At 38.6% G+C, this 23,457-nt stretch overlaps 2 protein-coding genes across 6 annotated transcripts in view; both read right to left on the bottom strand.

The window, feature by feature from the left end:
- Positions 1 to 8,373: 8,373 nt before the first annotated feature.
- On the bottom strand, positions 8,374 to 19,142 carry TOPORS (TOP1 binding arginine/serine rich protein). Of its 3 annotated transcripts, none has more exons than XM_011381372.2 (3): positions 18,811 to 19,142; positions 17,111 to 17,305; positions 8,374 to 12,149 (listed from the first exon to the last, which is right to left on the bottom strand). In XM_011381372.2, exons 1-3 carry the CDS (start codon positions 18,811 to 18,813, stop codon positions 9,219 to 9,221), a joined length of 3,129 nt encoding a protein of 1,042 aa, XP_011379674.1. In that variant the 5' UTR covers positions 18,814 to 19,142; the 3' UTR covers positions 8,374 to 9,218. The 3 variants fall into 3 exon arrangements, with proteins under 3 accessions (XP_011379674.1, XP_023379841.1, XP_023379840.1); XM_023524072.1 differs by lacking the exon at positions 18,811 to 19,142 and adding an exon at positions 18,530 to 18,615 and having other exon boundaries at positions 8,594 to 12,149; XM_023524073.1 differs by lacking the exons at positions 17,111 to 17,305; positions 18,811 to 19,142 and adding an exon at positions 16,464 to 16,896.
- Positions 19,143 to 19,857: 715 nt separating this feature from the next.
- Positions 19,858 to 23,457, bottom strand: part of NDUFB6 (NADH:ubiquinone oxidoreductase subunit B6) — a 12,957-nt gene continuing 9,357 nt past the window's right edge. The window contains exons 3-4 of one of the 3 annotated variants that reach the window (XM_011381374.2): positions 22,414 to 22,458; positions 19,858 to 20,029 (exon numbers count right to left, since the gene is read on the bottom strand). In XM_011381374.2, coding sequence (XP_011379676.1) covers positions 19,961 to 20,029; positions 22,414 to 22,458 — 114 coding nt within the window. In that variant the 3' untranslated portion in view covers positions 19,858 to 19,960. Of the gene's footprint in view, positions 20,030 to 22,328; positions 22,377 to 22,413; positions 22,459 to 23,457 lie in introns of those variants that run through there. The other 2 variants (XM_011381373.2, XM_023524074.1) reach the window with 2 other exon arrangements.

Consider the following 23,457-nt stretch of genomic DNA (forward strand, 5'->3'; position numbering starts at 1 on the left):
AAGTATTATATACTGTACATGATTATATATGCTATACTTTTATAAGACTGGCAGTGCACTAGGTCTGTTTATGCCAGTATCACCACAAACAACCAAGTAATGCATTGTGCTATAATGTTACAACTGCTATGACATCCCTAAGCGATATGAGTTTTTCAGCTCCATCACCATTTTATGGGACCTGTCTTATATGCAGTCCATCATGAACTAAAACGTCTTTATGCAGCACATGACTGTAGTCTTTTAGCTTTATGCCTCTCTCCCTCATCCTTATGTCAGTCTACTTAGAATATTATACCACATCAGGTAAAATATAAAATCCTTGCAACCACATCATTCCATCTACCCCAGCCCATCCTTTGTGCTATTGTCATAATTTTTACTTCTCTATATGTTATAAGCCACATAATACAATGTTATAAGCTTGTTGTAGTCAGTTAGTTGTCTTTTAAATAAAATAAGAAAATTATAGTCTTTTCTATTTTCCCATCTATTTAGCATTTCTGGTGATATTCATTCCTATCTGTAAATACTGGTTTCTATCTGATGTCATTTCCCATCTGGCTTCTCTAATATATTAAGGCTTCCAGTGAATTTTTCACTTCAAATATTGTTTTTAAAAATTCTGAGATTTCCATTGGTTCCTTTTTTTCTACTTTCCATTTATCAGCTGAGAACCTCTATCTGTTCATTCACTGTAACTATCTTTTAAGTTCATGTACATATTTCTAATGGGGTCTTTAAAGTCTGTCTGCTAATTCCATCATGTGGATTATCTCACAGTATGTTTTTGTAACTGCTTTTTCTCTTTACTATAGGTACTTTCATATGTCTAGTAATTTTTTATTTTATACTGGACATTATAGATATGCTTTAGAATCTCGAGGTTCTATTATTTTACTCTGGGGAGTGTTGTTTTTTGTTCTAGCATGCTAACTTAACAGCCACTCGTTCTGAATTTATAGAGGCTTTGTTTTACATAGTGGAGGGTCTGTTTAAGCTGTGCCATCAGTGCAAAATGAATCCCTGAGTCCTGGGTCATAGTCTTTTCCAAGCTGTTACCCTTTAGGGGTTTCAGTGAAAAGCCTTATATGTTTCCCTGCTCTCTAAATTGGTGGGACTCAGACTCCAAATTCTGTATTCCCTGTGGCGGCTGAGATGTCATGGAGCTCTTTCAGCCCTCTGGCTATTGCTTACCTGGGCTCTTTGGAGTCTCCCCTGCATGTTTGCATTTCAAGGTTAGCTAGGATTTGAGTGAAAGTTATATACAAATTTTAGGGCTTTCTCTTTGTGTTTCCTTTCTTTCTGATATTTTCCCCTCAAAATCATTACTCTGGCAGCCCTAGGGTTTACCTTCTAATTCAATGACCGCAGCTTGTATTCTAACTTCCATGGGGACTGAGGAAAAGCCAAATAAATGCAGTTTTCATGTATTTATTGCATGAAATGAATGAAATTTCATGCATTTATTGCATGAAATAAATGCAGTACAGTTCTTATCTTTCAATGGTATAAGTCCCTCCAGTTTTCGCCTTTTGATTTTTCTCCAGTGCCTTCAAGTACTTGTTCTTCATGTCTTGTCCATTTTTATCTATCATACAAGCTATTCTGCCACTACTTGGTTTTGGATTTTTAACTGAGAAAAGAAATCAGATCCAAAATTTCTTTAAAAGGATAAACACATGCCTCCTTTTATGCTAACAGTGGGACATAACATAACCTTGAATAACAATACATTTATTAAACATCAGCAGTTATAGTGTAAACTGAATCTGAAAGATATGAAATCCCAGAAATGGAATCATTTGGCAAATTTGTAAGTAAAATTTTACCAAGGCCAGAGAAGAAGGGGAGTGTCACAGAATGACGAGAAGAAAGAACTCACTCTTAGACCCTCTCCTCTACTTGGGCATTAATTTACTCAACACATTTACAGAGTATCTGCTATATGTCGGGTATTGTGAAAAGTACTGGGTATATGGAGATAAGTGAAAAAGAGTCTCTCTCATAAGCTTAGAGCCTCTTGAGGAAGAAGAGAGACAATAAAGATGTAAAAACACAAATAATTAATTACCAAATATGAAGTGATACAAAGAAAGTAAATGGAGTTGTAAGAGAAAATAATGGAGACTGGAAAAAACTTTTAATATAGCGGTAAGGGAATATCTTTCTGAGTAGGTAATATTTCAGCTGAATCCTTAAGAATGAGAAAGAATTGACTATTCAAAAAAAGCAGGGAAAGGGGGATTCCATGCAGGGGGACAGAATGCACATACAGGTCAAAAAGAAAGGGCGAAAGACAGTTGTAGATGGAACTTCATGAACAAGGGGATAAATGGTATGTAGTGTAGCTGAACAGGTAAACAGGACCTTATAAGGCAAGGAATGGAATGCAATGGGAAGGAACACACTGTAGGGTTTTAAGCAAGGTCAAATTTTTAAAAAAGATCTCTCTGCTTCTTATGCGGAACAAGTAGATCAGTTGATAAGTGACTCAAGTAAGAGATGATGCAGCATAGATATGGACAGTGGCAGTAGAGTGTATAAGAAAGGAATTGCTTGAGATATATTTTAGAGATAGGACTGAGTGAAATGCAATGGAAAGGAAGAGAAAAAAAAAGGCTACATTCCAGATATCTGGTTTGAGCAACTGCAAACATGAAATAAAGACAGGTTTAGAGCTTATTACATTCTAGTGTGGGAGACAGACCAAAAAAAAAGTAGATATTAGGTAGTAGTAAGTGGAGTGCGGAGAAATAAAGCATGATAAGGGGATAAAGAATAATGGGGCTGCTTATATTAGATGAGCTGATCAGGGAAGACCTAACTGAAGTGAAAGCCATTCGGGTGAAGAGCATTCTACCCAAAAGGAATAGAAAGTGCCAAGGCCCAAAGGCAGGGGTGAACTGAGTCTGCAAAAGAACAAGAGATGAGCAAGGTTGCTAGAGTGGAGTGGGCTGGGGAAAGAGAAAGAGGAAACAGTGGCCACGGCAGTTCACGTTTAAGGCCTGACAGACCAAGGTAAGGATTTGGTTTTGACCCTAAATATGATGGGGAACCACTGTAGGATTTTGAGAGGAGAAATAACATGATCTTGTTTTTAAAAGATTACTGTGGATGATTAGAGGACAACAAACTGCAGGGGGACAGGGCAGAAGCAGAGTGAGTGACCAGGTAAGAAGCTACAGCACCAAGTGAGAAAGGATGGCATCATGGATTAGACTCAAAGCAGGGGAAGTGGTGAAGTTACAGTATATGTAATCCTAAAATCCCACACAATTTGCTGATGAATTGGATGTCAGATATGTAAGAGGGAAGTCAAAGAGAACTCCAACTTATTTAACCTGAGCAGCTGCATAAATGGTGGTGCCATCTATTAACATGTGACACTGGAAGAGGGGCAGGCTTGGAGAAGGAAATCAAGAACATGCTCACTTGCTTACTGATGAAAATGATCCACAGGCAGTACTCTCGAACATTAATGTGCATACGGATCACCCACGGATCTTGTTAAAGTGCAGATTCTAATCCAGTAAATCTGGGACTCTGCATTCTTAACAAGCTGCCAGGTGGCACTGGTGTTGCTGGTCCACAAACCTCACTCTGAGTAGCAAAGTCATTAAAAACCAAGAGATAAAGAAAAAAGGATAACTGAAAAATTATTTTTTATTTTTTGTTATTTGTTATTAAAGTGAGGGTAAATGAAATCCAGAGCACGTAGGAAGGGATAAGCCTAGAACAGTGGTTCTCAAACTGTGGTTTGCAGGACAGCAGCATCAGATCCACCCAGAAACTTGTTAGAAAAGCACATTCTTGGCATTCTAGACCTTCTGAAACAGAAACGTGGGGGTGGGGCTCAGTAATCTTTATTTTAACAAACCCTCCAGATGATTCTGATGCATGTGAAAGTTTAAGAACCGAAGGCATAGAGGAAGAGGGATCCATCTACTGAGTGGAGAGAAATTAGGCATTGTGGTACAGTGATTGCAAAAATTATGACGATTCTTCACTTTTCACAGTATTTACCTTTTACAATGGAACTTTGCAGCTCTTCCCATCGACAGTGGAGTGTCTTTCCCTCCCTTTGAATCTGCCCAGCCTTATGATTTGGCTATAAGCAACGGAATATGGAAATGACAATGTATCAATTCTGAGCCCAGGCGTCAAGAGACTGCACACTTCTGCTCTCTCTTAGACCCCTTTGACCACCATGAAAACAAGCCCAGGCTAACATGTTGGAAGATGAGCAACCACATAGAAAAAGTCCAGTAATTCCAGCTGAGGCCATCCTAGGTCAGCGGACTCACCCAAGTTGACTGAATACACACGAGAAAGGTGGTCAAGACCAACTGAGCAGGCAGTGTCTCTAATAATGTGCTAGAAGTACTGTTTTTGGTAAGCAGGCAGGGTTTATATTTGTCTGACCTTAGTGCAGACCAGAACTGCCCAGCCAACATAAAAAGTGTGTGGTAGGGAGAAGTGGGAAGTTTGAGGAGGAAAAGGTATGTGAAATAGCCACTATACCAATGAGCAAGAATACTAAGGAAACTTGTCCACTAATGTTTCTGATGAAGTTGAGGCTGGTGATTTTGTTTTTATGGTGACATCAATCTATAGTTGTTGATTTCCTTCAAAAACACTTAGCAGCATGCATGTAGGCACAATTGAAGAGTTAGGTTCATCCAGACTGAGGCTTTGCTTAGGTAATCGGATAGCAAACTCTTGCTTGCAGGATAAATCTGGCACATGGCTTGTTTTAGCCATAAGCTAAAAATTGTTTTACCATTTTTAAAGTGTTGTAGGGAAAAAAAAAAAAAACTATATGACAGACTGCATATGGCCCATAAATCCTAAAATATTTACTATCTGGCTCTTTCTAAGACAAGGCTGCTGACCCCTAAACTAGGTAAACAAGGAGAGAAAGGGCAAGAGAGTTGGAGGGTATTGCAAGGGAGTGATTTAAACATAATCCAGAAAATCATAGCTGGGCATGAATTAAAGTGTGGAGAAGGAGGGTGGTTGATAGAGGAGGGTCAAAAGATCATACTTCTGAGTCCTGTATTCTGTCTAAAAAAATAATTTTAATTAATTCCTGTTTTACTAGCCACATTTCTAGTACTCAGTATCGACATGCACCCAGTAGCTACTATAATGGACGGTGCAGCTCTAAGCAGCTCAGTCTCAAACTGAATTCATTTTCCTCCTCCAACCATCCTTATTCCTGTATCCCAACCTTGAATATTATCACCATGCAACAAATCTCACATGAGGAGAAAAAAAGTCTGGTCATACCAGACTTCTCCCTCTCCCTCACAGCCCATCTTCATCTAAATGGTGCCCCAATCTTGGGCTAGCCTACCTCAGGAATCTATTGAATCCAGTCTCCTCTGGATCCCTATTGTCACTGTTCTTTCTACAGGCTCTTCTGATTTCCAGTTTGAGCAATGAGTTTCTTAAAGTCTTTTTACTGAGGCTTTCCTCAGTCCAAATTTTCTTTTACATTAGTGCTCATTGTTTCTTAAGAACCAATCTGACACATTCCCACCTTCTTTAAAATGCCTGTTGGTTCCGTACCTTCATCCTTATACCTCCATCATTTAGCATAGTCTTAGATCATGTGTACTGTGTTTGATGAATACATGAATTTTAGATAGAAAAGCAAAGATCCTCTTTGCTTAGGAGAAAACTGATTACTCATTAAAGTGCAGATGGTCATGCAAGGAAGCAGAAACCAGCACACTCCTAGCAAATATCAGATGCCCCTTCATGTTTATAGAAAAGTATATCATCTAATGTTCTGACAAACATCATGGTTGCACTTTCTAATGGAATGAATTTAAACTTAATTTCAGACCTTGGCCTAACTTCAATGGCATTTCCTTGCCTCTTTTTTCAGGCACAGATCCAATGGTTTACCTCCCCCAGTATTCTTGCAGGTAAAGTAAGATAGATTACTGACTTTCATGACACTCTAACAGCCAATTTCACTGTACTTAATGAGGAAATAATCGATTATTTAGCAAGTTTTATTTCTTTGTGCATATGCTAGCTGCTGTGGCAGAACATAATAAAGGACAAGATATAATATCTGTGACACAACTTTTTCTTCTCCTCTATCTCCTGCCATCACCCACAGTGTCTTCCATGTAAAGCAGAGGTCTCCGACCCCCAGGGCCACAGACTGGTACCGGTCTATGGCCTGTTAGGAACCGGGCCATGGCAGATGAGCAGCAAGTGAGCGAAGCTTCGTATTTGCAGCTGCTCCCCAGTACGAGTATCACTGCCTCAGCTCCACCTCAGATCATCAGGCATTAGATTTTCATAGGAGTACCGGTCCTTGGTGCCAAGAAGGTTGGGGACCACAGGTGCAGATACTTACATACAGCCTTATGGATTATCCTCAATTCCAATAATCTCCTTCACCCTCACCAGTTTTAGTTATTTCCAATCATGCCTACAACTGGGTGCTCTCTAAAATAATTTTCCAGTCTTCTTACTCCTGCCCCCACTATACCTACTTGAACTGCATTGGAAAACTAACCTCAGGGTATCTTGTTCTCTCCAATGGTCACCTCAGAACCTCACTTCTTTTCCTGCACAACAGATACTAGAATGCATCAATTCAACTATACTGACCAGTATTTCCCTCATTTCCTTGCCCCTTTGTTTTACTACTCACATTTAGTAGAACTTCAACCATGGGTAAAGCCATCCATTTATTCATTCACGGTATAAATACTGAATGCATACTATGTCTAACATTGGTTTCTGCTTCTATTTCCACAGTGCTAATGCTACCAGAACAAAACCACCAATCTTGGTGTCCCATAAATTTAAATATCTTTTATCTCAGGGGAGGGCTCACCACTCATCACCAATTCTTAGCTAACCTTCTCTCCATGTCCCTCAAGGGGCATTTTTTCCACTCCTGTGCTCAAACCCAATCCTACTCATGCTTCATCTTTCTCAGATTGCTTTTCATTCACAAAGATGAGAGGCTTTAGAGCATGAACTACATCTTAATGCCTCTCTCCACAATGTCTTTGTGCACATTTCCTCCTTCTGCTATTTTAGAATAAGACTTGCCTGTTTCTCCATTACTGATTTATTTACCTGGGGTTCTAGGTCCCCTCTCCCACCAAAGGAACTTTGCTTTATAGTTATCTCTCTCCTTTATTTTCAACTTTTCCTGTTCCATGGGCTCCTTCCCCAAAAGCTCATCTCTCCTTCCCATCCTAAATTAAAAAAAACAGAAAACAAAAAAAACCTCTGCTATGATCCTATTCCCTCACAAGCTTAACTGTAGTGTGTATTTAACTGTGTATCTCAGACTAAGATCCTCATCTCCACAGGCCCCACCCTATAAATGGAACCAGAGCACTTGTCTTATGGAGCGATTTTGACTCGTACAGAAAAAGTGCCTTTAATAGCCACTACATGTTTGCCTTTGTGATTTTTCCCCCTTTTGAATATAAATAACTGATAACTCATTTTTTGGTAACTGGATAAGGGGGATGAGGGACAATGACAAATCAAAGACTTGGAAATTTTGGGCTTGAACACTTAAGAGGATGATGTGATAGTGCCATGTATTAAGATGGGTTTTCATTAAGTGTTTAACTGAAAACATTTTGTAAAATCAGAATGTGAAATAAAACAGCATTGTTTGTAATATTAAGAAAAACTGCAGTCATTTCATAATTTCAAATTATATTCCTTGATCAACAATAGTCCTCTCACAATTTCTCAATGTCTGAACTTACTAAAAATTGTCAATGTCAATTTTAGACTCTTGTCATTTAAAATGTTTCCTACTGCCCTCAGGTTAAAAAAACAAACAAAAAAACCCATCAAACTCTAAATATAGCCTACAAAGCTTGGCCCTGTACTTTGTCCTTTGGCTAATCCTTTAATTCGTAGAATTTGCTAGGCTTCCCTTCTGCTTGTGGCTCTTTGCACATCTTTTCCTTTGCTAAAAGCAACTCTACTCTCAGTTAATGTATGCTTGATTTCTGGATTTCAGATCAACTATCACTTCCACCTGAGATTACACCCCCATTGTATATAGTAAATTATACTTTCTTCTCCAGAGGATTGTTGTTACACACACACACCCAAAAGAGCTTATCTGCTTTGTTGTATCACTGAATCCCTAAAAACCTAGTACGGAACCTACCACCCAGCCAGCAGTCTGATTTCTGTTGAACAACGAAAGACTATGGTAGCAAGGCAAATTGGAAGCTAAATTTAGATTTAATCCAAGTTCTGCTGTTCACTGGCAATCCTACATTGGGCTATAGCTAGAGCAATTTTTATACAGGTTCAAACATAAACACAGCCACTTTGTGTAAAAAACAACTACCAACGTAGAAGTGTGGCAAGGGTTCTTTCATTTGCTTTTAGTAAACTAAATGCTACATAACTGCATTTTTCTGAAGATAGAATAGAAACGATATGCTCTTCATAATCAGATTGAAGAATAAATGCAGCTCACCTGAAATTCAGTTTATGACAGAATATAGCCATATTTTCACTAAAATAATTTGACTTAAAAAACGTATCATTACTGCATAGGAAAATTTCTGGATTCTTGTTTTAAAGTGTTACTGTTTTATTTTTTCTTTTGTTGAATATACATTTGTTTTACTGGCAGTCCAGATAAACAAGTATATAAAGGAAATATTTAAACTTTTCTTTTGGTAGAAGATAAACTGCAGATTAAAATGCCTCAATTTAACCTGAAGAAATGGTTTTGAATCATACAAATTTTTAAGAAGAAAAATAAAGACTGTCCAAAGGGATTCTCCTAGCTTATAACACATTTCCAGAATAACTTTCAAAAAAAAAAAAAAAATTCAAAAATACTCATTGACTACTTTAAAAATATGTCAATACCATATGGCTTTATGAAATAACTTCTAAAATTTATAATTTTTTATTTAAAAAGGATCCCAAGTTTTAAATAAACCACTAGCAATATCATTTTTTCACTTAAAAGTGCGTATCTCTGAGGGTGGGACATACATACTTTTCCAACAAACAATTTTTACAAATTTTTAACACACACACACAAAAAAAATCACTTAAAATATTTTTAAGGGGGAAAAGTGTTTTCACCAAAAGTCATCTTTAAAAAGACTGCAGTAGATGACACTGTTCCTTTTTTTTTTTTTTTCTTTTCATACCATCAAAATTCTCAGTAAGAGGCTTTGGCAGTTCTAAGACATATCATGGTCTCTACCAAGAGACAATGACGTTAATGATGTCCGTGGAGATGGCAATGGCCTTGATGGCTCAATATGAATAGAGACATTACTGGGCTGGGTCTCCAAATCCGAGGCAAAGATGCTTTCTTCTCTTACATCGAGAGTCTGTTCAATTGAAGCTGCCTGGAGTGGAATATTATCTACAGTTTTGTTGGCATTAAGTAAGTTGTTATTTAGTGTGGTAATATCACATTCTTTGTCCAGGACACCGAATTCATCTTCTATTGTAACTATATCTTCAGTTTCAAATGTTTCCAAAGGAGCCAAAAACTCACTTTGTAGAGGGTCTTGAGGACCACTGTTGTCACATTCTGCATCCTCCTTTACTTCAGAATCCTTATCACTATCACTGTCAATGGTAATTACAACTGGGGAACGTGAACCATTATCTCCATGGTGTTTCTTATGCTTCTTCTTATGTTTCTTCTTTTTCTTTTTATGATGTCTAGTTGTATCAGTAACTTTCCCTTCATAAACAATCTCTACACTCAGGCTCCGGGTCCTTCTTTTTCTCCTCTTGTGTTTTGTCTCTTTGTCTGATGATCGGCTATCTGAAAAGCTGTCACTTTCATTTTTGTAGTTTCCATCCAATTTTGAAGATTTTTGGTAATGACCTTCCTTCATTTTAGAAGCAAATTCATGAGATGGCTGAGCCACTTCATTAGAACCCTCTAAATGCCGTGTTTTGTACTTTCGTTTCCCTCCAGGCTTTTCATTTCTCACTCGGTCAGGGCCTGTAGATGCAGTCTTTGATCTATTACTAGATAGGCTCCTTGATCTGTGCCTTTCATAGTAGTAATATTTCCTTTCACTGTGGCTGTTTTTTTTCCTGGCATTTGTTCTTTCAGAAAAAGATTGAATTCTAAATTCTGGACTTGAAGATTGTCTGGAATAATGAGCTCTAGACAGAGTTCTCCTCCTGTAAGATGATTCGTAGCCATCCCTATCCTTGTTTCTACTATAGTAAGTATACTCCCACTTATATCTGCTTCCGTAATTATTTCTTAAATAATAACGATCTCTAGTTCTGCTCCGTGATCTTCTTTTACCATGATCATTGCTATGAGATCTTGATCTGCTTGTGCTTTCACTACTTAAAGACAGGGTTTGGCTTCTTCTTGACCAACTACTATCTCTAGTTCTTGATCTTTTTTTCTCTCTCCTACCTCTGGGTCTGCTACTCTCTCTGCTTCTGGATCGTTTTCTTTTCATTCTCTTTTTCCCATGATGCTTTCTACGGTTCTTCTGATCATGCCCACTTCTACTCTGAGAACGTGAATCTGAACTTCTTGATCTTCCTCTCCTTCTGTGTCTGTGGTTATATGGGGAATATACTCTGTCTCCTCTGATAGATGAGCTCAGGTCTCTGGGAGAGGACAATGAAGTAGATCGTTTCTCTTCCTTCTTTGATTTGATTCTTGTACCAGAATCACAATGACCTTTATTGATTTGTTCTTCCTTTCCAAGGATGGAGCGTGGAGATGAGCATCTACTCACATCGCTATCACCAGAACTATAGGACTGCTCTTGTTCTTGTGTCTTCACTGTTTCCATTTTCTCATAAGAGCCTAACTCCTCAGAATCGGAGGATAGTTCAACAAGTTCTGGGGTCCTCTCGGCTAGTGGTTTAACAAACCCAACAATGATACAATTATCTGAAGAAGAATCACTGTCATTATTTAGGTCCTCATTGGTTTGTACTCCTTGTATCTGAGATGTGGCTCTTCCTGTTACAAGTTCTTCATCTGAACTGTCAGAAGTATTTAGAAGGGAAGACATGGCAGCATGTACTTGCTCTGAGCTTGAGTAAGATGGCCCTGGAGTTTCATCATCCCATGGTGCCTGACTAACAGTGGCTACATTAATATCTAGCTCTTGGGTCTCAGCTTCATCTGGAGATATTGTTATGACTGAAGAATCAGAATGGCTACCTTCTTCATAGGAAGGAGCAGGGCAATCATAATTAGCATGCTGGTCAAAGGCTGCCATGTTAAAAGGAGATCGAGCAAAACTGATAAACTCATGTATAAAATGCTCAGTTCTATTAAGTAAAAATGGCCTTAAATCAGACACAAATGCCTGACTTTCCAAGTCATAGCGAGTAACATTACTCATGATGATGTGCTGTACTATATTTACTAAAGATCCATGAGTTCCAAAAAGAACTGTAAGTTCACGTTTTAACCAAGGGACTAATCTATGAAGACAAGCTGGATTTCTACGGAAAAATTCAGCTGAGATATCCCTGTAGCGACCACCATCTTCAATATTTCTAACACGAGCACCAGCACGATAGAGAGTTCGCCTAAAATTAATAATATCCTGTTCTTGAATTTTCCGCAAAGATCTTTCATCGGCAGTAGCTGGCCTCCTTGGAATCTGTCTCATAAACTGAGGAATTTCACCATCTCTAGGTCTTGTTGAAATGCCTAACCCTTCAAAGAGTACTCCACTATCTGGTGGAGTTGTTGTTCTTCTATTCATGGTACTACTGGGTGAATAAACAGAAGCACTTCGGTCTCTGGTCATAGTTGTACGATACCGGAATCGCCGAACATCAGCAGTGGCAAAAGAACCATTATATGAAGGCCTTAGGACATACTCCTTGAAGTCATCTTCTGCCCTCACAGAATGGAAAATAGAATCAAAGGGCTGTTTACATAGTGGACATTCAGCTTTGTTTTTAGACCACTCCTGTACACAGCGAAAACAGAACTTATGTAAACAGCGGTCTAAGTAAGACACATTATCAAATCTATCCAAGCATATGGGACACTTAGAATCAGGAGATGCGTCAGCTGGTACAGTCTGTTGCAATTTGCTAGTGCCAGCTTTAGGTGAAAAGTTGTCCATTTTAAATTCCTTAGTGGCTGATGCCATTATCTGTAAAAGGGAAAAAATTACATCAGTAACCTGATAAAAGAAATGACCAAATCTGAAAAAAAACTCAAATGACTGAAATACACTTTGGTGAAAATAGTTGAATAGTTCAATATCTTTGTAATATAAAGGGGCAGTGTAGCATAGTAATATACTTAATAAACACAAGCTCTCAAGTCAGATTTCCTGGGTTTGGATTCTGGTTCCTTACTAGCAGTGTGGCTGTGTACCAGTTACTATCTCTATGCTTCAATTTCATCTGTAGATGAAATTGATCACTACCTCACAGGGCTTATGAACAAGGTACCCTTAGAAAAGGTGCCTGGTACATAGTAAGTTCTCAAATATTAAATAACATTCTATTATTCTTTTAAAACTAATTGAGAAATATTTGGTATATACAAAAAACTAAAAAAAAATATACCAAGAAAATATACTGAAGTACTCATGTATCTACCACTCAGATTTAGCAACTAACATTTTTTTCAAGGTTATTCCAGATTTTTAAAAACATCCCTTGTCTTCTCCTTCCTCTCTAGAAAACAAAAAACAAAAACATCTGTTCTTAGATGTTATTTCTATCTACAGTTTTAAATCTTTCACATATATGTCTCAAGACAATATAGACTATTGATTTGTTTTATTTATGGTAAGTATTGTATACAGACCTTTAAAAATATTGTTAGCAATAACTTTGTTGACAGGTGGTTACTAGACTTATCATGGTGGTCACATGGTAGGTACATAAATGTCGAATCACTATGTTGTACACCTGAAACTAATATATTGTAGGTCAATTATAATTTTTAAAAAATGTTAGTGAGATAATCTGCATACCAGAAAGTTCACTTGTTTAAACCAACTCTATGGCTTTTAATAAAAGATCCCTTCATACACAAAAAGAATTTTTAGTGAAAATTAAATGAAATACCAAATGTAAAAGCACTCAAGGGAAGTGCCTGGCTCAGCAAATGCTCATTAAATGTTAGTCGCTGTTGTCAGTACTATGATACTACTATTACTACACTATTATATTCAGTTCATCACTGATTTCTTTCAGCACCCTTAAAAAGTCTTTCTTAGCCTTTTTATTTAATCCAAAGTCAGCCCAAAGTATCTTGAATCATGCTTTCGGTCCCCTTCCCTTATTATCTTTTCCCACAAGGATCACAAGAATCTTAGAGATTAGTTTTCTTTGAATTTATCAGTTTATATTGGCCCATAACTTAAAAAATGAATTTCCAGAGCTAAAATTTAGTTTGTGTTACATTTTAGCCTTGTTATTGTATAAAATCCTCCCTTAGCTGCATTCTACACTAATCATTATATAGTTTCTTCCTTTATGTTTTTCTGGGCCTATTATCCATCTTTCTCTACCTCCTCTATCACAGAAGTGCTATCATTCGTCAATCTCTATGAAGTTAGTCAAATAATATAACTGTAATTTTCTAAATCCACTGGCCATTCCAAGCTCTAACGAAAACAAACCCACGACGAAAATCTGAAATTGTAAAATATAAGTTATTTCATCACAGATTTCAAATTAAACTTGCTCATCTCAGGCATCTTAACTTTATCAGAGCCATAACTTAATAGGGAATCAATTAATGTTGAGCAAGTTTTTTTAAGGCGCTCAAATATTTATAGTCTTATATTCTCTAGAGCAGAAATGTAAAAATCACCACTGTCCTTAAAGAGAACAGAATTACAAATACATAATACCAATTGCTTTTCTGTCAATATATTTAAATTCTGCAACCTTAATATTGCATAAATTTCTCGATGGTTTCCCCTAGTTCTATTATTTTTCATTCTCCTACTCGGAGGGAAAAAAAAAATCCTAAAAACAAAAAACTGTAGGATAAGAGACAGTATGCATGTGTTAGCAGAAGGTGTGAAAAATGGAAAGAGAATTGGAGAGGTTATCAGAAGATCTGGACTGAAGACCACACTAACTCTGGAGTTTAGTCTGCCCCTTCTATATATAATAAAGAGATAATTAGACTTTAAAAAGACTGGTAAATTTCAAGCTAATACATTTTATCCTAATTTATGTCTTTGGAATAAAGAATTTTAGTGTTCACTAACCATTTCCAGTTCACATAAAAATTACAACCCAGAATGAATTTATTAAAGAAATGTAGTAAACTTGAAGTTCTAATTTAAAAAAATCTCAACTAAGTATGATTTTTAAAAAATGGTATCTTAGTATTCCCTCCTCTAGTTTTATAAGCCTGTTAATCACTTTGATAGCACAAGTCTAAAGAATGTCCAGTAATGTCATCCATAATAAGTAAAAAGAACATATTAGAGTTCTGTTTTGTATTTCTACACAGGAATATCTTTAGCTACAAAGAATGGTATTCATCCAAAATATCAAATATGGCAACAAATGTAAATCATCAAATCAGGGATTTGCTCCTTCAAAATCATCACTCTACAGTACTAAAATTAAAATATTTGCTAAGATACAAATGAAGCAGAATTATCATATGACCCAGCAATCCGACACCTATCTATTTAAGAGAAATAAAAACATATCTCCACACAAAAACTCGAATATTCAGAGCAGCATTTGTCCTAAAAGGTCAAAAGTGAAAGTAACCCAAGTGCCTATCAGCTGGGGAGGATAAATAAAATGGGGTATATCCATACAACGGAATACTTGGCAATAAAAAGGAAGTACTGATACATGCTAAAACATGGATGAACCTTTTCATTATGCTAAATGAAAAAAAAATCCATCACAGAGGACCACATATTGTATGATACCATTTCTATGAAATGTCCAGAATAAGAAAATCTAGACAGGAAGCAGATTAATGGTTGCTGGGGGGAGTGGGAAGGATTACAAGGTTTCTTTCTAGAATGACGAAAATGTTCAATTTGATCATAGTTCCACTCTGTAATTACACTAAAACCACTGGATTATATATAACAGGTGAATTATATAGAATATAAATTATATCTTAACAAAGCTGTGTAAAAAATACAAATTATGGCATAAAACAGGATGGCAAGAGACAGATTAAGATTTGTAGGTTTGTAGACAGGGTTCTGGGTTTAGGTAGCAAAAGTGGACCTGATGGTAAATTCAGTGCTTCAGATTCTAGAAGTTTGTGATAAAGGTTTCTCTACCCTAGCACTCTAGGAATTAGGACTTCAAATTCATTTCCCCATAGGGGAGAAAATTAGTCAGTTCTTCTGATCCCATTTCCTTAACTGCCTCCAAAATTCTAAAGTTTATCATCTTCAGGACAAACTGATTAAGCCAAACCTTCCCTTCCCCAAATCTTCAAATCTGGTGGCTTTAACAAGGATAAGAACCCTTCGTGCCATATTTTTGGGGTATTTCAGATAATCAATAGGCAAACATATCTATGGAAAAACAAATTGGAGTGAGGATAAAGAATCAAGAGGCTGACGTCTAAATAAGACCATAGACTGACTAGACATAAAAACCACACAGTGATATAAACAAAGTAGAAATATTCTAAAGAATTAAATATTTTATAAAGCCAGACTTCTTATAAAAGTCATATTCTATGGCATTTCTTAAATGACTGAATAGAAAATTAAATCACCAGCTGATTATATCTGGAGGAGTGATAATTCTAATGCAGAGCCAAGGCCACAAAACAGCTGTGCGATCTAGAGGAAGTTATTTAATTTCTCAAAACCTTAAATTTTCTCAATTTCAAAATGGGCTAAGTAACAGTACTCACCTGAAAAGGCGGTCATGTGAAGAAATATATTCCACATAAACACTGAGGATAGTGCTTGCTGAGCAGTAAGAATGGAATACTGTTTCCCTATGTTATGTGAAAATCTGTTTTCATCACACATAACTGATTGATTATAAAGGCCCAGAAAGGTAACAATCTATAACAACTAATCTTCATACTTAATATAATTATTGTATTTAATATATCTAGGCAGAGTAACTAAAAAGGGTTCACAAATAAACTAGAAAAGTGTTAAAAATAATCTGAGTTCTGCCTCTTGTGACCTTAAACAAATCACTACTTCTCTTAACTGCAATTTAATCAATTCCAAAAGATCATATGAAAGTTATAGGATCTATTGACCAGATCCTATAAAGTTTAATTTCAATTCCAGCAATAAAAATTTAAAAAAAAAGTATTTGGGAACCATTCCCCTCTAAAGGCACTCATTCTAGACTAGCAAGATTGTTTTAGCTGACTGCATAGCTTTGCATGTTATTGACTAATAAAGACAAAACCCCCAACCCTCACCACTATTAACTTAATGGATAGCCCCTTCCCTTAATTTATTTTAACCTTGAAAATTACCTACCAAATCCGATTCATTTTTCCTCTTAAATCACTATTTGCCTCATGTTAGTACTGCCCCCTTCCAGTCTAGGAATCTGCAGCCCACGAGGAAAGCTACACTGACTCGAAGGATGAATAAGTCACTTGATGTGGAGTAAGTCGACAATGTGTAACACTGTGCAGACAACTCCACAGTCACGGTGACAGTCGCTTCCATTGCTTGAGAACTGCCACCAGCCAGGGTCTAAGACAAGCACCACGTGCATTACATAATCACAACGAACTAAAATATTGTTATTCCCATTTTACAGACAGGATCAGAGAGGTCTGAGGACCCATTCAAGGTCACACCTGACAGTGGAGATGTCACGATTCAGACTCGAACGTTTTGTTTTGTATTGAGTTTTTCCCCCTGAGACCAAGCTCTTTCCAGTACACGGCTATGCTCGCGCCTCTCGGGAGCGCTTCTTGGAAACGCAGCCCTCCCCCCACCCACCGGAACAAATCCACAGGTGTGCCGCAGGTGCCGCCCGCCCGGTCCCCTGCCTCGCCAAGGCTTGGACGGCCTGGCCTCTCAGCTCTCTCGTCCCTGGGCCTCGCTCCAGACGGGAGCTCCAGCTGGCCCAGCCCTTCCGACCCCCGCACCCCATTGTTCCCGATCTCACTCACCTCGGAAGACGCTGGCGCAGGCCGAGCTGGGGCGCTCGTCGCAAGCTCCCGGCGGCCCAGAAAGCTAGGTCGGTGACGGCAGGATCCGCGAAGGCGTACCCGGCGACTTCTCCGCCGGCCCTCAGGAGCGGGAGCAGGCGGAGGCGCTTCACCCTCCTCGCGAGACAGCGGAGCCCCTGGCGGCTGCTGCGACCCCTGTGACGTAAAGCGCTCATCACCAATGGCAGCTTGGGGGAGGCCGTAGGAGCAAAGCCCACCCCGCGGCCCCCGGCGCGTCAAAACACAACACCCGCCTGCGTAACGCATGCGCAGTAGAAAGGCGCCGGCAATGAGGGCGGGGCTTACGCGCCCGGCCAGAGCCCTGGCCCTTCACCCACCGCTCCCTCTGTTCCTGGAATGGGAGTAACAAGACACAGAGGCAGAAATCTTTATCACCGTCATCCTCGTTACTACCAATCTCTGGGGTTACAGGGACACTAACTTAATGTTCCCTCCTAATTTACCCGGAAAACACGATAACTAGTTTAGTCTCATTTAAACCTCACCAAACTCTGCGAGAAGTTAACTAAAACTATCTCCAGTGTATAAAAGAACTGAGTTACACAGAGGTGAAGTGACTTTACCTCCTGTTGCACAGCTAGGAAATAACACCAGGATCAAATGGAACCCAAAGCGAGAGCTCTAACAGAATCCTACATAGTGTTCGGAGAGAGAGATCTACTCCAGGCTGGGGATGAACATGGATTAACTCCAAGAGAACAGAGCCTTGAAATCTGCCCAAACAGATAACGCTTTCTCTCCACTCCCCCTTGTGCCACTCCCCGAAATCAGGATTAAAACCCTATTTTAGACGACGTCTGAGATGTACAGAGAAAGAACGTCTGAGTCTAAAGGGGCCCATTGCTCCATTCTACCCTCTGGCCTCAGATGGGTGCGTCCCAAACATTCTAGAACTGAATTTGGTAGAACCCGCCAAGTGCCAACCACCAACCTTTGACTTAATATTTGATAACATGCTACCGTTCTAAGCACATAATAAACGCTCAGCAAACACTTGTTGATTGGCAGGTACATTATGCCAGGTAATCGGTGCCAAGTTACTTCTCAGAAGTTATCATTTACATCAACAAGCCGCTGCGTTCTGTTTCTTGAAGAAGGGCTCAATTAACAGATTCCCACAAATCGCCAGTTATATAAAAGTGAGTGGCATTTTTATTTACGTCAAAGATGAATATATGAACGCCTATCAATATAATGTGGGAACAGATGCGAGACAGAACGTGAATTCTTCCAGACGCCGGTGTAGTATTTAAAACATGGATTAGTTTTTCAGATACGCTTTTAAATGTACTTTACGGTACATTATCCTGCATTACCACTGCTCTGCAACGAACAGACCAACTGACGAGGTACACTTACCTAGTGGCCAACAAACCATTTTTAAACATTTTCTCAGTTATCTCATTCCGTCCCTGAAAGGCGGGCTAGGCCTGCGATCACGTGAGCCCGCCCCCAGCTCCGGGCGGAAGAGGCCGACCCTCCGGGTGGGAAGCGCTACCGGAGGCGAGTGGGCGGGCGGCTGTGCCAGGCTGAAAGATGGCCGCCGCCGCCACCGCCGCCGCCCGGCAGCCGCCGCCCCGGAGGTTACTCTAGGGCCTGCAGGTTCTGCGCGTTCCCGCGGACCGTTGTCGCCTTCTTACCATGAAGCCAGTGAGTCGCCGCACCTTGGACTGGATTTACTCGGTGGTAGGTCCCGACTCTGGTGAGGCTCCACGGTGTCGACTCCCTAGGCCCGTAGGCGAAGCCCCCCTATTCCTTCAGCGCCCAGAAACTCTAAAATCCATTCCTGAATTAAGCATTTCACTCCCTTCACCTTGACTCCGCCTCTTCCTGGATGATACGCTCTTCCGCTTCTTACGTAAGGACAGCTGGGTGTACTCGCTGCCGGAATCCCTTATTGGAGTTTGTCACTATAATTTCCACCTTAGCAACGTACATGGCAACCTATGGGGGACGAAGAGAAGTAACACTCACATTACAGTGAATTTTTTGCTTCTACTTCCCCTTTTCCATTTTTTTTTTTCAGTTGCTCCTCGCGATCGTATTACTCTCCTGGGGATATGTAATTTATGCATCAACAGTAGCTGCTCGACGACAGCTAAGGAAGGAATACCCTGACAAAATCTTCGGCATGAATGAAAATTTGTAATTCCTCTAAATTTTATTCTATGCAAATACTTCTCTGGCACGTGTCTAGATTTAAAGTAAAATCCATATAGTTTCCAATTTTATTTTTGCTTATCGTGCTTTATATTAACCACTAATGTGCTAATTTTTCAACTATTTATGTTTGTCTTTTACATTCTCATGTAACAAAGCAGTCTAGATCAGACAGCTTTTGAGTATCAGATCATAGATGGAATGACATGCTTTTCAATTTATAGTTTATAAAATACTTTTTAAATGCCTCCGAAAGCCACCTTTAAAACAAGTGTGTGGAATTTCTATTCTTATGTTTATTGTAACATTTCATTCTGTTGCATACGTACACATCAGACTAGATTAAATATCATGTAAGAAAAAATCTGTCTTGTGACTATTTTTCTACATCCTGTTTTTCAAGTCAGGAACAGCCAGAAAAAGTAGGTGATCGCTCTTATATTTTGTTAGCGTGTCCAGTTTTTACTTATTATTAATCAAGAGTCTCAAATTGTACAGTTTTTGAGGAGAAATAAACAACACATATCTGAGAGTAAACTTTATTAAAGTTACTTTTCCAGAAAATACATTCAGTAAATATGGTAATGTAGCAACCTGGGCTCATATGCCTTTGAAATTTTAAAGTAATCTTCAATGATGTTGATTAGGAAATTCTTTCATTGGTGGAATTACTTCTCCAGTCTCCAGAATTGTATCACCCTAGGAAAACAAACATGTGTTAGTACAAAAATCTTGTCTGCAGAGATAAATCCACTTGATCAAACCTCACACCAAAAATCTAGTTCAGCTTTGGCATTCATACTATAAAAGGGACTTAGACAAAGTAGAGGCAGTCTAAAGATGAGTAACTAGTATTCAAAATATTAAGGTATAAGTGAAAGAATAGGGGAGGTTCCACTCAAAATTACTAGAATGGGCATGAAAGTGGTCTCTTCACAAAGTGATAAAGAGATCATGTTTATTTTGCATGACCCCCAAAAATAGGAGAAGCCCTAGAAGTTACAGAGAAACACCTTCAGCTCAATATAAGCGTGTAAAGTATTCCCAGCAACTAAATGTGTTAGGCAATCACCAGCTGACCATTTGGTTCAGATATTAGAGACAGAATGAATGCAAACTTTGCCTAAGCAGCTGATTCATGTGTCTTTTCAAACACAGAAAGGGCCATGAGCTTTAGAGCCAGAACCAAGTGGTGAGAATCCTGTAACCTCCACTGACAAGCTATATGATTATAGGCAAATTACTTAGCTTTATTTTCAGCTTTGTGTTCAAGATAGATTCTGTCAGCCTGACAGTCTGAATGACTGGGTAGAATAGAATTATGCCCCAGTCCCCACCCCTCCAATTTCCTGACCTGGTACAGCTTAGGACTGTTATCTGATGAAGAAATAAACTATTATGTTCAAGCCATTATACATTTGGGGGATAATTTGTTACCACAACTAGCATTACCCTAACACAGAAATTAGTATCCTGAAATGGTAGTAATGCTGCTGTAATAAAAACTGAAACACATGGCACTGACTTAGCAGTTTGAGGGCAAGGACACTGGCACTGGAGGCTAAAAGATGGAGTAATAACTTGGAAGCAGAATCTAATGAACTAGGGGTTCTAGGAGAGGTATCTGGGGAAAGTTATAGTATGTGTTTGACTACTACTTGCTCCCTTGGGAATGTATTTTAGGAAGCATGAGCTCAGGCAAGAAGTGGCTAATTTGAAAGGAGAAATAAAAATGGAGAATAAAAAAAATCAGGACCTTGTGGGATTGGAACATCAGTTTGCTTCTGAATCTCTAAACAGTTAACAGTGAAGAAATTCTGAGAAACAGAAGCCAAATAAAACTCAATAAACACAGGGACTCAGTCCTATGACAAAGATCAGACTGAAACGAAGGTAGCCTGTGAACCAGAGTCCCTTTCAGATGGCCTCCACATAGCTGCCACTGAGTTGAGAGGCAGTTTGCTTAAGGACAAAGAAAGGACAGAACTTGGTAACTATGTATAGAAAGGATAGATGCATGGGGGACTGACTAGAAGCAAATAGACTCCTACCAAGTATTTTTCTTTTTATGCCTGCCAAATGTTGTGGGAACTGGAAAGTCAAAGAAACCAAATATATAGGCAACAAAGACTTGTGAATGTTTCATCTTAAAACAACCTCTGGCATTATTTACACAGTAATAGTAAAATAAATAATAAACAAATGTATAACTGGAAGAATAAATAAATTATCCAACTGGTAAAACCAGTAAGAGAATTTCCTATTTTGAGACTATCTAGGCCCTGACACACATCAACTATACACAATGAAATATAAAGAAATCCCCTACTATTTCCTAAAGCAGAGTTCCAACTGGACGGGTAGCTAATTTGGTGGTTTTCCCTAAAATTCCCTTCTGTTGCAGTAGATAATGGATTATTGTGACTATGTCATTTAGCAAGAATTTTTAAAATTATAGAACTTAGAGATTGATGGTAGTTCATTATCTGTGACTAGAAATAAGACAATAACATAACATATATTTTATATGTCAAATAATAACCTCGCAACCAGTAAAAATACCAACTGACTTCTGTGTAATCTTTTAATGCTGAAAAGACTCATTTTTAGTTAGGATAATAGCTTACATATTCATATTATAAAATTTAAGCACACATTAACAGATTTTAAATTCACAGATGGAGAGGTTAAAGTCAAACTGACAAAAGAAATGATAGTTTGGAAATAATAATAGAAGTATTCAGTTGCTATTACTAGGCTCAGGTATCTGCTCAGGCTGGTGCCCTCCCTGTCCCAAGTCCTTAACCCTACATGAAATCAGGCACCTACCTTCAATTCACTTTAGGACTACAAAGATCATACAAGTGTTACAGCCAGGTTGAAAACAAATGTGCCCACCTCCCATTTTCAACTGCTACTTCATACTACTTCCTCTTTAAAAAACAAAACAAACAAAAAAAGAATATACAAAGCAGGCACTTAAACTGACAGAAGGAACATTTTAGACTGATGATCACTTAGGGAAGGAAAAGAGGGAGAAAAATAATTAACAAAAGAAAAATCAGAGACATTTTAAGACTTACTGGAAATATTCTGGGCTTCCTTTCAACAATGGCATATGGTTTTGTCTGCAATAAAAGTAATGTATTAATTACGGTTTTAGAGTTTCTCCTAAAATAAAATAGATCAAATCCCAAATGTTTAACTTAAGTCCCAAATTTTCACCAAACTACAGATTCATACATCCAACTGTTTAGTCAAGATCTCTGCTTGACTATCAAATTGGCATCTCAAACTTAACCACGTCCAACTCTTCACTTCCCCCAAACCCTAATTATCTCTTATCCCAGTACATGACCCTTGAATTCTGCCAATTAAGAAGGCCAAAAGCATTGACTTCTCAGCAGATCCTGTGGCAGCCTGACCCTGCCTAGAAATTTCCTGCTCGAACGAGTTTGTTCCTGACTGCTCTCCCCCTACCTCAAGGACTCTCCAGCTAACATCAGTTTTCTCATAGCTTGCCAACCAATTAATGTTCTTCTTTATATCTATAGCTGTGTAGGAATGACAAGACTGTATAAAACTGCCTGTTATGTTACAATCGGGGCTCAGCCTTTGGATAAGAATCCGCTGAGCTGGTGCTGGCATCAATAAACGCTGCTTCCTGCTTATAGCCTCGGTGTCCCATCTCTCCGTTCAAGAATCCCTCAACAATCCTGTTGAGGTTATATCCTGTTGAGATCCTACCTTGAGATTATAGCCAGAATCTGCTTCTCACCACCTCTAGTAAATATTTGTTAAATGTACTTATTAAGCATAGTACTACTACCCTTCATCCAAGCCTCTATCATTTTTCACCAACTAGTCTCCTGGCTTCCATTCATGTCCTCCCACGGTCTATTCTCCACACTGCAGGCAGAGTACAGTGATTCTTTTAAGATGTATTACTCCTCTGCTCAAAGTTTCTTAATTCCTAGAGAAAAAAACAAAGTCCTTGCTGTGATCTCTAAGACTGCACAACCTGGCCCTTGGCCACCTCTCTGAGCTCCTACCTCTCCGTCCCCCTGTACTATAGCCATGGTTGCTTTTTGCTATTAGTCCAATCAGTTGCACCTGCTTGAGCCTCA

The sequence above is a fragment of the Pteropus vampyrus genome, unplaced genomic scaffold (genome assembly GCF_000151845.1).
Source record: "Pteropus vampyrus isolate Shadow unplaced genomic scaffold, Pvam_2.0 Scaffold436, whole genome shotgun sequence".
NCBI classification, from domain to species: domain Eukaryota; kingdom Metazoa; phylum Chordata; class Mammalia; order Chiroptera; family Pteropodidae; genus Pteropus; species Pteropus vampyrus.